General features: G+C 41.6%; 2 protein-coding genes across 6 annotated transcripts in view; one reads left to right on the top strand and one right to left on the bottom strand.

Annotated features, from left to right (window-relative positions):
• Positions 1–4,509, bottom strand: part of c13h2orf69 (chromosome 13 C2orf69 homolog) — an 8,606-nt gene extending 4,097 nt beyond the window's left edge. Inside the window, exons 1-2 of the mRNA XM_020633189.3 lie at positions 4,219–4,509; positions 910–1,148 (exon numbers count right to left, since the gene is read on the bottom strand). Of these exons, the coding sequence (XP_020488845.1) occupies positions 910–1,148; positions 4,219–4,509 (530 nt within the window). The remainder of the gene's footprint in view (positions 1–909; positions 1,149–4,218) is intronic.
• On the top strand, positions 4,418–15,049 carry ftcdnl1 (formiminotransferase cyclodeaminase N-terminal like 1). 5 transcript variants are annotated; one of them, XM_020633185.3, is made up of 7 exons: positions 4,794–5,821; positions 6,437–6,467; positions 6,547–6,665; positions 6,933–7,028; positions 8,939–9,094; positions 11,396–11,584; positions 13,677–15,049. In XM_020633185.3, the coding sequence occupies exons 2-7, from the start codon at positions 6,439–6,441 to the stop codon at positions 14,111–14,113; spliced, it is 1,026 nt and encodes a 341-aa protein (XP_020488841.1). In that variant the 5' UTR covers positions 4,794–5,821; positions 6,437–6,438; the 3' UTR covers positions 14,114–15,049. The 5 variants fall into 5 exon arrangements, with proteins under 5 accessions (XP_065818229.1, XP_020488841.1, XP_065818228.1 ...); XM_065962157.1 differs by lacking the exons at positions 4,794–5,821; positions 6,437–6,467 and adding an exon at positions 4,418–4,554; XM_065962156.1 differs by lacking the exon at positions 6,437–6,467 and having other exon boundaries at positions 4,794–5,577.

Raw genomic sequence — 15,049 nt, 5'->3', positions numbered from 1 at the left:
TTTCTGTAATTATTTCACAGCCTGTCTTGCTGAGGACACGGAGAGCACATACACACTCTTCAGGAGCAGTTCTCGACTACAACATGAATAAGAGACGTCTGAAAGGCTGTGGTATCAGAAGAAGACGATATTGTATTGAAGATCATAAGGAAGCTGTAATCATTTGCCCTATTCAAACGGATGTTTCAAGCCGCAATATTTACACCCCTGTGATGTTTGGCCTTCAATCTGAATGCTGTGAGGGGGATGAAGTGATCCCCTCTCAGTACTATCAGCGGGGGAGCACAGCGTTGTGTGTGTGCATGTCTGACTGGGACACCAATATGACGCCGTCATGGAATCTATATGAATGTGCAAAGACGTGATGACTGCTGAGCTTAGTTTACGGCACCCTTATCAGTCTGAAAAGGGTTAATATTAAAGTGTTATTATCTATTGATGTGTATGTATAAGATGTAAGGGTGACTTCTTTGAGATGAATCACCAGACTCTTAAGTTCCTTTATCCCTTCTTGAGCCCCTTGTTTTGCTTCAGTCTCGGATGCAGCATGAAGCAGTTTTCAGCAAAATTTCTCCAATTACGGTTAACTTCCAGATCGACAAAATAGCTGCAAAGTAGCCCGATATTATATATTATATACTCCTATATTATATATTTCCCTCAGAAGTTGCCTGAGGTGTCGTCATCAGGTGATCACAACAGCATCTCTAAATGAAAGATAAGATTGCTCCGTCTTTTGGATGTGTAAATAGTACAAGATGAACTTACAACATCAGCTTAAACATGTCAGTGTGTCTGCCTCACCCCAAGATGTCTAACACTTTACTGTGAAAAAGTAAAGTTAATAAATCATCAATTAAATGAGCTTTATATTGGACTAAACTAAGAAGAAAGAGCAACAAAAAAAACCTGAGGTGGAGAAACGCTCCAAAGTCAGTGGAGTAAGCCGAGTGCTCCGGTGCTCCGAACATGTTGCTCTCCACAAAGTTGTGGTAGCAGCTGAACTTGTGGAGGTACATGTTGGAGGCTCTGACCATCCAAACATGGCGGTCAGGGAAGCGTCGGCCCAACGTGAGAGCGACCTGCTCCAGACTCCAGCGGAGCCACTGAGATCCCTCCGGCTGCAGAGCCATGTCCTCCTCAAAGTTCTGCACACACGCACACACACACGCACACACAAATACTTTAAATCTGCTGTAAACAACTGGAACAGAAAAAGAAGGCGCTTGCTCATCATCACCCTACATCTGTCTCTGTCTTAGAACAAACAGCTGCATACATCCTTATATCCAAAGTTTGCATAAAAATTATCTTATCTAAATTATCTTTTAGTCACTATGCTCGAGACAAAATGTTTTTCAATGGACTGAAAATATGAAGTTCATTCGTGTGCTAACATTTAAAGCATCAAGATATACATTAAGTCATTTTTAGAGTCAGAAGTGAGCATATTGGAGCCACAGATAAGGCTGTGAGGAGCGATGAGTTTGAAATATGACTGAAGAGCAGTGGTGTGAAAAACAGACCAAATTGCTAAATGTTTAGATGTTGGGCCGTTTAGAAGTCACACCTCTACTGAAGAGCTGTACTTTTTTAAAGCTCTTTGTTACTTTTCAATATCATGGGGGCGGCAATAGCTCAGTCCGTAGGGACTTGGGTTGGAAACCGGAGGGTCACCGGCTCAAGTCCCAGAGTGAACCAAGATACGGAAGTTGGATTGGTAGCTGGAGAGGTGCCAGGGCACTTCTAGAGTACTGCTGAGGTGCCCTTGAGTAAGGCACCGAACCCCAACAGCTCTGGTGTGCTCCCTGTGTAGCAGCCCCACTCTGACATCTCTCTACTAATACATGTGTGTAATTTGGGCCTACTGTATTTGTGTGACAAGCATGTCTCTCAATAACCAGTGTAAACCAGAATTTACCCTCTAGGATTAATAAAGTATATAAAATTTAAAAAAATTGGTCACATTCAAACTGGATTTTAATTCAACTGAGAAGTAAGCTACCTTTTCTTCAGGTTGAAACGACCCAGAAATAGTTCAGTCTGTGAAGTGTTTAACATGGCTGATATATCAACAGAAACCTAAATCTTTCCTTTGCCCATCAAAGAGAAAATAAATATTCCTGTGTGAAGGTGGAGTGTGTTTGTTTGCAGCGGGTCACATGTTACTTATGAGCTGATAGTAAGACAGAGCCGGTGCAGACTGTAATGATATCAATATGATAAGATTGTATCTTCGAGGTGTTCTCGTATCTTAAGGCAGACCGTCGCTCGCTGACTCGTCTTGAGGGGCTGTGTTGCTTCATGAAATGTAAAAACCTGAGATCATATTTTCACAGAGTTTTCAAAGTTTGTCTGCATGAAATAAACAGTCGCACAACCAGCATTAGATCTATCCAGTCTGACTTCTTTTTGCCTCGATTTGAGTCGCCCCCTGCTGGCAATTAGAAAGAATGCACTTCTAGTAAAACAAAGAGGTTATGTCTACTTCTTGTATTCAGTCTACAGCTTTAGCATAAACGTCTCCAGCTGGGAGAGAAGAGAGGCTTCCCAGGCAGCGTTAGTCGGCATTTAAACACTTTAAGACGTACAAAAAAAATTAAATAAAAAAATCACACCCATCCGTCCATCTTTGACACAATGAATTAGTTCCATCAGCAGCATCTTCTCAGTGTGCTGTCAGGCTGTGTGGTCTTCAACACAATGACCTCATTCACTTTATTTACATGGAGACATCAGTGTGACAGCCTCCTTTGCATACGAACGACTGCTGGAAAACACCAGCAGCCTGTGGGAATATTAACACTTGCTTGGAAAGTTGCCTAATGAATTGCAGACAAGGACAATGAGGAGATGGATCGGACATAGAAACAGTTTAATAAATGAGGTCAGTTAGAAGGCGAAACAAATGGCCGATGTTTAATCTCCTTTTACTCCTACGTATTATTTTTTTTTACACTTGATTAGTAGGTGTCCCTTGCGCGTACTTAAAAAAAAAAAAGCCTCAGAGAAAGCTTTGCATAATCTGTCAGCATAATCTGCAGCAATTAAAGAGAGGCACTTCCACAGATTGTGTTTGGAGGAGTTTACGCAGAACAGAAGTGCCCTCGTTAACCTTCAAAAGCCCCGTACTGTTCCTCCTGCAGTAAGGACACAATGTACCACTTTTACCCAGAGACAGTAACATTTGCGGTGATTTTTGTCTTCTTTAAAACATCAGATGTCAGTGAAAGGAACAGCCCCGTGTTTAATATGCACGTCAGTAATTATGTTTTAAGGCAAACTGCCATGATGCCATGGGCAGCGATGGGGAATTGGCTTTATTTGCTCATATGTAAATGTCACTATGTGGGTTAAGAAGTGCCAGACTTTAACATAAAATGTAGCACGTCTAAGGCTTCAGTGAGCTGATAACCTTTCCTGGCACCCCTGAGGAGTCACGTGATGTTTATCACATTTTAAAACATTTTTACATTTGCAGAAAACATGAACGTTGCCCTCGATGTGATTCATTGCGAGTTAGCCACGTGGTTGCACATTAAACATGAAGTGACACACATTTTATAGACCCTAAAGCCCACGAGCACCTGACCAGGTCAACGCGGAGAGACTCTCTTAAGGGACAGAATCTCATTGTCCATCTCTGCAAGTCAGGTGTAATGGTTTGTTGACGTTAGACGACAAATGAAGTTCAGTAGGGTGATCTAATGACAAGCTTTTGAACATTTAATCAGAAGCATTATCATCAATGCTTGGCCTGCTGCTATACAAATAAAGATGGGTTGATTATTTGATAGTTGGACTTCTGCAGATATTGATACATGTCCGTTTAGGGCTTCCCTGCATTTGCACTTTAACAAAAACAGATGATCAATCAAAGCTTTCTCCACTGATTTAATGTTGAATGGGTTTACAACATCAAACTGACCTGTGAACACCAAACTGACCTGTCTCAGGTGTTTAGGGATGAAGTAATCATAATGTGTGAGCTCCAACAAGCACCTGTCTCATTCTGTGATTAAGGTTTTAAAGTGTTAATGACTGGAATTACATCAACAAAAAGTAAACACTTAATCATTCAGTATCTTGACACCTCGATAAATAAGACAACTCCCAGATCTTAAGACCCCCCCCACCCACACACACACACACACCCACCCCCACACACACACACACACACACACACACACACAGTTCAAACCCCTCAATCACACTGACCTGAATGTCACCGTGAAAAAACACCACATGCTTGTTGTTGCTCTTCTCCTCTGCAGTGGGACTGTCTGTTTCAGGCCGGAGGAGCAGCAGGTCGTTCATCCGGCTCGGCTGGTGTCCCGGCACCGCCAGCAGCTTCTGGAGCCTCTGCTGCGGGCTCCCGGTGCGTGCATCCGGGGTGACTGATGCATGCAGCCCCCGGGGCTCGGAGGATGCCGTCGCTGCCACAGAGGTCATCGTTTTGGCCACAGTTAAGAGAGTGAAGCCCACGGCGACAGCTCGGGCATGTAGCATGGACTTTAAATAAGAAAACGAGAAGGCCTTTTTCTTTTAAACGCAGTTAAGTTCGTTCATACTTCTGCTGTCAACTAGCTAGCCACTGTCTCTCTGCTAGCTTCACAGCGTTTTGCTATCAGCAGCGAAATAGATTACTAGAGGAGCCTGTAGGTGGCTTTAAAGCCGAAATACTTATCATTGGTCATTGTGTGCTTTCCGTCGCTAGTCACACATTTCACCAGCGTCAATAAAAACTCTACAATTCCAATTTAATTCGGGCATTTCTCTTTATGGTCACGAAGAGGCGCTGTTTAACAAACTCTGCCAACTGAGCGATTCATCTGCGCATGTCTGTTTCTCTCTTTCATCATGCGGTACCCTGATATCTACTTCCGTTTTTGATATTTCTTTAAAAACCTAAAAAAAACAAAAAAAAACACCGTTATTCGAGAGCATAGAGCAAAAATAAAATGAATAAAGCATGAAAAGACATGTCTGTATTCTTCAAAAAATATATAATAAAAATAAAAGGTGAAAATGATAAACAGGTGTGCAATCTTTGGCCAAATTAAACCGGAAACGGCAGGAAATAGATATTTAATAATATCAGTACAGTACTAATATAATTTCTAATTTAATCTTAATAACTTGTTGTTCAATCATAAATCACATTAAACTGGTAGGTCCCACTTAGTACGAATTTTCATTCTTTCATTCTTTCATTTCGGTTTTAATTTAGCCTTGATTTTCCTATCAAAATCTCATACATTCATCAATTAATTAGAATACGTCGTTTCATTGTATGCATCATCCATAAAGACATATCCTGCTGACATTCTCCCATATTAAGAGTGTTTAAGTAAATAAACACGCACTATACGCAAAGTGCATAATTGTTGACAGCTGATAACTTGGAAACAGGAAGTGAACCCTCTCACTGAAATCTTTCATCTTTAGCAACACATGCTAAAGTTCGGGAGCGTTTTTTGGTGATTCGTGTGTGTGTGTGTAGCGGTGTTTAGTGACAGAAGTTGCTCTTTGTATCAGCTGGTAAATGTGCAGGTGGTACTGAAACATCAGTATAACGCAAGTATGCCACACTTCAAAGTGAAGTTACAAAGCTTCATGTGTTTGACTTGCATGCCACTCATGAAGGTAGACTGGACTTTGTACATGTTCTGTAACTCTACAGACTGTCAGCACTGATAAGCAGCAGCACTCAGTTGAATCATTTCCCACAAGCTGCACTGGACGATTTATAAACTATTAAACTGTTCAATTATTAACACGTCAGATGCACGAAATATAAAAGGAGGCTGCATTTCCCAAGGTAACCAAACTTTATGATTGATTTCGTATTTCTTTGAGATACTGTCAGATGTCTTCTGGTGTTTTTTTCTTGAGCTTCATGGTACACACTGCAGACCTGGACTACAAAACATCATATTTAGTTTATTATTAAAGTTGTAGAATTGTTAATATGACACTGAAGTGTTGTAGGCCTAGTTTCTTGTTCAGAGTCGATGATAGATGCAGTGAAAAGTGTTCTTCATATTTTCCAAAAAGAAAAAATATCAACAATTATAACACTTGTATTCAGATATTTGAAAGGGGCAAGGTCATTAACAAACTAGAACTTTGATAGTTGATTTTATGCTCTCTGTGTGCAAGGCAAATCCCCCCTAGGGGCAATAAAGGTTTCATTCATTCATTCATTAGTGAGTATAACTTTTATGAAATTGAGTTGAATGTTAGAATGAGTCAAATCAAATCAGTACAGTGTCGCAGCAATTTATCAACATTAGCTACCAAATGCTAAACTGAACAGAGGCTGTAGCAGCAAAAGCTCACTGCAAGTTGAATCAAGAAAAGCAGATTTGATTTTATTACCAAGGAATTCAACTTTTAGTGACTCAAACGTTTGTTTTCATGCATGTGGAATAAGAAATGGCTTCACTCTGTCCAGATATTCTCAGGTGGGACACACAGTATAATATCACTGACTTCTCTCTTACACTTTAAGCAGCAGACTTATTCGTATTTTTGCTCGTGCAGAATCATGGCGTCCAGCTCGTTGGGCAGAAGACTGGTGGCTTGTCTCCTCAACGTTTCGGAGGCTCGCAGGAAAGACCTGGTTGAGACTGTAGCCAAGGCGGCGTTATACAACACTGAAGGTGAGAGTTGTTTTACATCATTGTCACACCTGATGTCAACTGAGTTTTTTTTATAATAACAGGCTTCAATAGTTATATCAAATTTGTCTCTCTGTTTATTCTCAAGCTACACAACTCAAAGTAGAACTGAAGCAACGGTTGGTTTTTCTCTAAGTTGCTGCTTTACAAGATTTCTTAGAGGGTTATGAAGAGAGCAGTGAACTGAGGAGTCAAATGATCTGGAGTGTGATTTTGACTTTTAAACCTTTTATAATGATCATACTTCAGGCGTTAGACGAGAGGGGACCACAGTGCTGAACATCTTCAACGACCGGGACTACAACCGCTCCGTCATCACCATCGTGTCCGGCATCGACTCCATCAGTGAGTATTGAACCTTTTTTCATTTGTGTCAAAACATTATGCCCACATATTCCACAAATTCCAGCTCCACCGGGAAGAGCGGCGCTGCAGCAAGGATTCAGTCTCTGTCCGCTGCTCGCCAATCCTCTGAGAGGAGCGAAATCCTTTAATAAGCTTTGTCAGGGATTTAAACACACACAAAAAAAAATTCAGGATGAACATTTTTTGGAAGAGATCTCGGTGAAAAGTTGATCTTATTGAAGGCTTGTACCAGACACGGCGGTGACAATGCAGACAAAGCTGTTGAGGATTTGAGTCCTATTTGTCTAGATTAGATTTTGAAGACAAATAAATTGGGTTAATTTGCCCAAATTTGCTGAAATTGTTCAGTTTAAGGATAAATAAGACATCACATTTATAAATCTACTGCTTTGGATGAAAGATTTAGAGGGGAATGAAAACATCTGAAACTCTGGCCTTATTTTTTTTGACATATTTTCAGATATAACTCACTAACAGGTCGGACATGTTTTTGAGTTGCTCCTGTAGTTTTCTTCAACCGGCAGCTCTAAAGAAGGCAGTGATGGCTGCAGCGTTTCCCAGCAGGAGTGCACGCGTGGGGGATCAGACTGTGTCGGATAAAGTGCTTCTTTTTGTCGCTGACAGGCTCAGGGTGTTTCTCAAAGTGCGTGACAAAAATGAATCCCCCTTTTTGGATCCTTTCTGATGCTTTTACACCCAGAAATAGTTGTTAGATCTTCTCTTAAAAGCCACCAGACATCAGAGACTAAAACAGTTATTTTACGTTGCAGAACAGAGGACTTTATCTACCTATCTGACACTTTAGTTTGTAGATGTTATTGTGTTGTTTTTCAACAAGGCTAACGTATTAAAACACCAAAGAGTCTGGTGACTTTGAAGACAGCCATGTTTTAGGTGTTTCAGGGTAAAAAAAAAAAAAGCATCTGATCCGTATCACAAACATCAACACGTCCTACTCTGTAGAGATGACAGTGAGTGGGCTTGTAACTGTGACGCATTTGCTAAAATCAAAGACCTTAGAAGTTTGAATCATTGTCTTGATTTTAAAAACAATGCTGGATGAACAAACTAAACGTGGGCGAAGTTTCAGATCACAAAGTAAACGCGTGCATGAGTAATCCCAGGATCAGTCTGCAGAGGGCGCTAAACGGCTTGTTCTGCAAAATATGCGATAGCTCCACGATATGAAACCTAGACTTTCACAAGACGGCTTCAAGCCTCGACCTAAGCCACAAACCTCTTACATGAGCCCTCCTCTGCAGCCCTGCAGCGTTCTGCCCTCCCCCCCCCCCCCCCCCCCCCCCCCCCCTGTAGGCTTCCAGAGAGCTGGCCAATCAGAGCAAAGTGGGCACATGGGGAGGGGGTTCGTAGAGAGAGACAGCAGCTGCAATGAACAGTTTCAGAAATTAGGCTTTTTACTAAGAAGGTTTTTGATCTGCAAAGCTTCTCTAGAGGTTTCACAGACTGACAGCATGAAAGGGGAACATGAGGATATTACGGGATCTTTAACTATTTATGAAACAACAAAGTAGTACAAAGTAAAAATGTAAACAATGGTGATAATGGTCAACAGAAAATGTTAAATCCTGCCCTCTGTCTTTGTCTGCCTCCAGTCATACAGATTACAAATAGCAAATAACCAACACAGATACAATACACAGTTTGTCACTGTGAGTGAGTGTGTGGGGATTAAAACATGCTCATTCAGTGAATTTACTCTAAACCTGCTTAACTGTCTTAGAAGACGACATTACAGCCAAACTCACAGCTTCCTGCTGAAGATATTTCAAAACTGTTTGTACATATTGCTCATATATATTTTTCCACACGCATCACGGTAGGACGTTTGCTTTGACAGTATGTCTGATGACATGTTTCTTATGTTTTAGGGGAGTGTGTTCTGTCTGCGTGTGAGAGAGCCTGCGGGCTGATCGACATGCGCGCTCACATCGGGGTTCACCCGTGTATGGGTGCTGTCGACCTCATCCCCATCTACCCGCTGGGGGAGGAGGTGGGAGTGGAGGAATGTGCTAAAGAGGCTCGGGGTGAGATGTGTTTATTACTTGTGTGTGTGTGTGTGTGTGTTCCTGTGTGTGCGTGTGTTCATGTGTGTGTGTTCCTGTGTGTGTGTATGTTCATGTGTGTGTGTTCCTGTGTGTGTGTATGTTCATGTGTGTGTGTTCCTGTGTGTGTGTGTGTTCATGTGTGTGTATGTTCATGTGTGTGTGTTCCTGTGTGTGTGTGTATGTTCATGTGTGTGTGTGTTCATGTGTGTGTATGTTCATGTGTGTGTGTGTGTGTGTGTGTGTGTGTGTGTGTGTGTGTGTGTGTGTTCGTGTGTGTGTGTGTGTGTGTGTGTGTGTGTGTGTGTGTGTGTGTGTGTGTGTGTGTGTGTGTTCATGTTCATGTATGGGTTCGTGTGTGTTTATATGTGTGTGTGTGTTCATGTGTGTGTGTTCATGTGTGTGTGTGTGTGTGTGTGTGTGTGTGTGTGTGTGTGTGTGTGTGTCTGTTCATGTATGCGTGTGTGTGTTCATGTGTGTGTGTATGTTCATGTGTGTGTGTGTGTGTGTGTGTGTGTGTGTTTTTGTGTGTGTTCATGTGTGTGTTCGTGTGTGTGTGTGTGTGTGTTTATATGTGTGTGTGTGTGTTCATGTATGGATTCGTGTGTGTGTGTGATCATGTATGGATTCGTGTGTGTGTTTATATGTGTGTGTGTTCATGTATGGATTCATGTGTGTGTTTATATGTGTGTGTTCATGTATGGATTCATGTGTGTTTATATGTGTGTGTTCGTGTGTGTGTGTGTGTGTGTGTGTTTATATGTGTGTGTGTTCGTGTATGGATTCGTGTGTGTGCGTGTGTGTGTGTGTGTGTGTGTGTGTGTGTGTGTGTGTGTGTGTGTGTGTGTGTGTGTGTGTGTGTTTATATGTGTGTGTGTTCGTGTATGGATTCGTGTGTGTGCGTGTGTGTGTGTTTGTGTGTGTGTGTGTGTGTGTGTGTGTGTGTGTGTGTGTGTGTGTGTGTTTATATGTGTGTGTTCATGTATGTGTGTGTGTGTGTGTGTGTTCATGTATGTGTGTGTGTGTGTGTGTGTGTGTGTGTGTGTTCATGTATGTGTGTGTGTGTGTGTGTGTGTGTGTGTGTGAGCGAGTAGAAGTTTCTTATTTTCCTTTTTACTCGGTTTATTACGTCTTGTCAGCTTCACTTTTATAATGTGTGTAAAACCACTTTAAATAAAATGTTTGAAAACAAGGGACAGAACAGAGGAGTGGACTAAGACTGAGGTGGTATACTTGCTAATATGAATCTTTTCAGATATAGACGTATTAAGAGATGCGTTTGTGGGGTGTGTTTAGGGCTGCAGGCTGATCTGAGTGTGTGTGTTCATGTGTGTGTGTGTTCATGTATGTGTGTGTGTGTTCATGTGTGTGTGTGTGTGTGTGTGTGTGTGTGTGTGTGTGTCTGTGTGTGTGTGTGTTTATATGTGTGTGTTCATGTGTGTGTGTGTGTTCAGGCTTCATGTCAGTACGTTATATTGTCTGTGTTTTGTATTCTCTGCAGCTCCTTCTTCTCACTCATATTTCTACATGTGAGGTCGTAGCATGAGAGCAAAATGAAATAGAAGATGCAAGTCTTTGATCATTTAGCATTTTTGTAATGTAAAGTCTAAATGACTAAAGTCAGTCTGTAGTATCAGGGGAGAAAAAGACATCAGAGGATTATAGTTTAGTTTCACACTGATTATAAAACAGATGTAATGGAAGATGTAAACCTCTGATGGATTTCCCTTCATGCCTAACCCCTAAGACTCTTCCCAAACCTTCCAGGGTGTGTATAAAAGGATTCTGGTCGTTGACATTAATGTTACATTTAAAATGTTTTCTTTTTTACATCCCTGGCTTCCAGTAGAAGTCTGCATACATCCCATGTAGTTCTCCAGTGGAGTCTATTTAAATGTGTTTAATAAGTGATGATGTGACATCTTCAGCTTCCTGAGCTGTTGATTAGTTTCACAGCTTAGCAGATGACTTAGCAGCCGTGTTTCCTGCAAATAATGAGCAGTAACCCAGCATGAAGCCTGCACGCCTGAAGTGTGCACTCTGCATGCTAATCTGTGTGCTGTGATTGCAGATTAATAACTGGCCAGCTCACTAACAAGCATCATCTTTATGCAGGCGTGTAACAAGAGCTCCATGTGTCCATACTTTCCTAACAGAACCCCTCGGGTGTGTTTTGTCTGCCACGCTCTTTCTGCTCTCGTGTTTCTCAAACGGTGTACATGTGATGACATACACCTCATTTGCTGGTTTGGCTAACATGTCTGTGTTGTTGCCGGGGCTCAGCTGTGGCTCGGGGACTCACAGAGCGCGTCCAGGGCACCAGCGCCTTCCTGTTTGGCTGGGCAGACTCCCCCCTTCAGAGGGGGCTGGCGCAGAGGAGGAAGGAGATGGGCTGGTTCAAGAAGACTCCAGATTTACAGGCGATCAGGGCTGACATGGGGCCACGGCCGCAGATGCAGTTTGGTCTCACCGGTGAGTCAGAGGGGAGGTTGTCAGGATATTCCATACCTCGATAGTTAGAGCTACCAGGTGTTTTAAAACGATACAATCTCTGTCATTTTAATGAGCGGCATAATCAAAAAGTGCCAAAGCTTTAAAGCATCACATCTATGATATAAGACAGGAGTGCAGGAGAGGAATGAATCCAACAAAAGCTCTCCTACACATCAGTCTAAATATCAGCACAGATATGTTGACAATGTTTTTGGTAACTTAATGTAGCATGACAACCCAAGTAGGAAAAACCCCTTGAGATGAACGATATCGTTTTTCGAGGGGGAACCTAGACATACGATGCAGACAAAAATATCAAAACAAGAAATGAAAAAAAAAGACATGAAAATAATAGGAAAGACAAAAACAAAACAACACTCAAATATTCCACACTAAGACTACAATGAGGACATTCAACACACTAACATCAGAAAGAGAAATTAATCTTTAAACACAACCACTGGAGGGCTCCAACCAGGCCTCAAACAAATATTTGCCTAGCAAAAAAAAATACAAATAAAAAATACAAACTGAATAAAACATCTTTCTCTTATGAAGAATACGCTGGATATACAGTGCAATGTGTAAGGGTATAGTTATCATTATTATATCAATCAATAATTGATCAGACTTTATTTGTAAAGCTCATTTCATACAAGAAAAATGTAACTCTAACTAGTGCTTTATCCCCCCACCCTGTAATCCATCCTCAAATAAAATGTAAAAGAAATCAAGATCGCAGAATGTGACGATAATAAAAAAGGAGGAAATAAGAATGAAAAAACACGCAGTGATAATCCAGATAACTCAAATAGAATAAGAAGATATAAAAAAACAATACCAAATGTAAACATGAATCAAAATGCTTCTTTTACTAATTATCTGAGTTGAAAGTAAATCACAGGTAACTTTGTGTCAGTATTTAATCAAACTATTTGTCCTCCGATCAAAAAAACATCCCATGTTAGTGCTCAAAGAGGCAGCTCCTTTAAATATTACACAGTAAGCATTTGTATAAATTATTGATCGGTCACTTAAATCGTAAATCATCCCTCGTCTCCAGAGCGACCGTGAACACATTCTCGATAAAACAAAAACAATCCATATCTCCTGTCCTGTGAGTGAATCTCATAAAGACAACAAGACTCTACCTTAAGGAGTGTTGTTTCAGCTCAAGCAGCATCATTACTAAAGTGGCAAAACAACTTTAGTATTAAAACCCATAAAGAGGGGCGCCGGTGGCCTAGTGGTTAGTACAGAGGCTTCAGCCCTCTACTGGAGGTAATTGACATATCAGATATCAGACTGATGGTGCAGCTCCACGTCACCCAGCAAGAAAGAATCGTTGGCGCTTTAAACATTCTGAGCTCGCACAGTCTCACTTTGAAGACATTTACACTGAACTGTAAGTGAGCACAAATCTTCTCCATGACAACATTCAGACATGATGGAGCAGCTCCTTCTGTGTGATCAAAAATACAATTCTTACACTTCAGGTTAAAATATTTCATTTGAAAACCTGACAGCTGTTGCCGCTACTTCCTGTTTGTACGTGAAGCCAGCCCAATGCACAAAACAACACACAGCAATTCATCGGGATTTAAAAGAATATCGGTATCTGTATGGTATGTGTCAGAATCGAATCAGAACTGAATAATAGTGGATTAGTGCATCTCTAACTGCAAGTACTCGGCCCAGGCTCCAATCCGTCCTGTGACTCCTGTCACACATGTCATTCCCCACTCTGGATTTCTGACTCTATCCACTGTCCTGTCTCTAAATTAAAGCATAAAAGCCCCCCAAAAATGTAGACCTTTAAACCTCATAAAGCCGATTTAGCTGAGACTTTAAAAACAAAAAAAACATGAAAAACATTCATGCAGGAAACGTGTTCAAACTGCTTCAAGTGTAAGAGCTTTATTCAGGATTTAATATCTAATATGTATTTTGACTGCAGGTTAAAGGTTATAAGGTCGAACATTTGCATTTAATGACTCATTCTGTAAAACCCTGAGAACCAAGGCCACATGCTCTGTAAATGAGTTTTCTTAGTTGTGATTTCATCCTGCAGGTGTCGGTTCCAGTCCATACGTCATGAACTGTAACGTCACCATCGACACCCAGGACATCACCATGGGACACAGCATCGCCACAGCAATCAGGGAGTCGACCCCGGGGGGAGTGCCTGGGGTGCAGGTACTGGCTTTGCCACATGAGGGCGCTGTGGAAATCGCCTGTAATGTGGAAAGCGTGAAGGGGAGTCCAACTGTTTACACGACCACAAGTGAACCGTGGCCTTCTTTCAGCATTGACGGCCAGCCGTACTGTCACGCTCCAGCTTCACTCATCACGGCGAGGGTCGCAGAGCTGGCGGGGAAGCAGGGGGTCGGAGTAAAGGGCACTGCACTGGTGGGGTTTACCCCCCGCGAGTGCAGGGGCCTTGCAGAGTTAGCTATTTCTCAGGGGATCGCTGAGTTCTGGAAAGATCAGCGCAGGATCCGCATGTAAAAAACAATCCTCATGCAAAGGATCGTCATCTGTGTGATGTCACTTAAAGTAAGATGGGAATTGACTGTATGTGAAATTAAGCCCCGCCCCCCTCTGCTTACTTAGCCAACACTGCTCAGTTTTCTATCTGAAGATCATTTTTGGTTTGAATACTCTTTAGGTTGGACTATTTTAAAGATTTGAATCACCTCAATGGTTTGATGGTCAGGAGGACCGGTGTGCACAGACAAGGAGTTCCTGTCCAATGTTTCACTTCTTTAAATAGTTTAACTGGTCGGTCTGTTAAACAAAGGAAACTGGGAGTAAAGAATATAAACTTAAAATCCTGAGAATAGAGTCTTACTGTATTACATTTTTCCTGGCGTCTCCCAGAGGGGAAAAAGGTTTAAACTGCCTTCCTGTGTTCATCAAACTCCACAACGTGCAGTTTCTGTTCAGCTCTCTCAGCACCATCTCTTTGCACTTTGTGGATTTTGCATTTCTGCTAGCTGCTGGTAGGTTAGTCGAGCTCTCAGAATTAGGGACCCGCAGCTCAATTTGTAAAGAGTCGGACTGCTCAACTTTTGTTTAAAAAAAAAAATCAGTTTTGTGGCAATCGAGCACGAGTGCGGACATTTCTTCTTCCTCAGTCGGCTGCTTTTGCCCTGTACCTACATGATGTGCGTATAACTACCTCCTCCTTCTACTGTGCAAAGATACGCAATGAAAACACAACATATCACAAATGATACAAAATAATATATCTACAAAAGCAAACAAGGCCGTCAGTGTGGAGACTGACTCATTTTACATGGTTGTGTTTTTCTTCTGATCTCTAATATCCCTCAGGTTTTAATCAAGTTTCAGACTTGCTCATTTGTTTGTTTTTCAAAACATCAATTTGATTTTAAAAAGCCTTTTAATAGAAAAATGTAAAATAAATCATATAACACTTAA

The sequence above is a fragment of the Labrus bergylta genome, chromosome 13 (genome assembly GCF_963930695.1).
Source record: "Labrus bergylta chromosome 13, fLabBer1.1, whole genome shotgun sequence".
Classification (NCBI taxonomy): Eukaryota; Metazoa; Chordata; class Actinopteri; order Labriformes; family Labridae; genus Labrus; species Labrus bergylta.
This window is presented reverse-complemented; position numbering and strand designations above follow the sequence as displayed.

Excerpts from the sequence above, each read along its gene's own strand:
- ftcdnl1 (XM_020633185.3), top strand. The coding sequence starts at position 6,439 with ATGGCTTCACTCTGTCCAGATATTCTCAG. Across the intron at positions 6,468-6,546 it reads CTCTGTCCAGATATTCTCAG|AATCATGGCGTCCAGCTCGT; the intron begins GTGGGACACACA and ends TTGCTCGTGCAG. Across the intron at positions 11,585-13,676 it reads GATGCAGTTTGGTCTCACCG|GTGTCGGTTCCAGTCCATAC; the intron begins GTGAGTCAGAGG and ends TTCATCCTGCAG.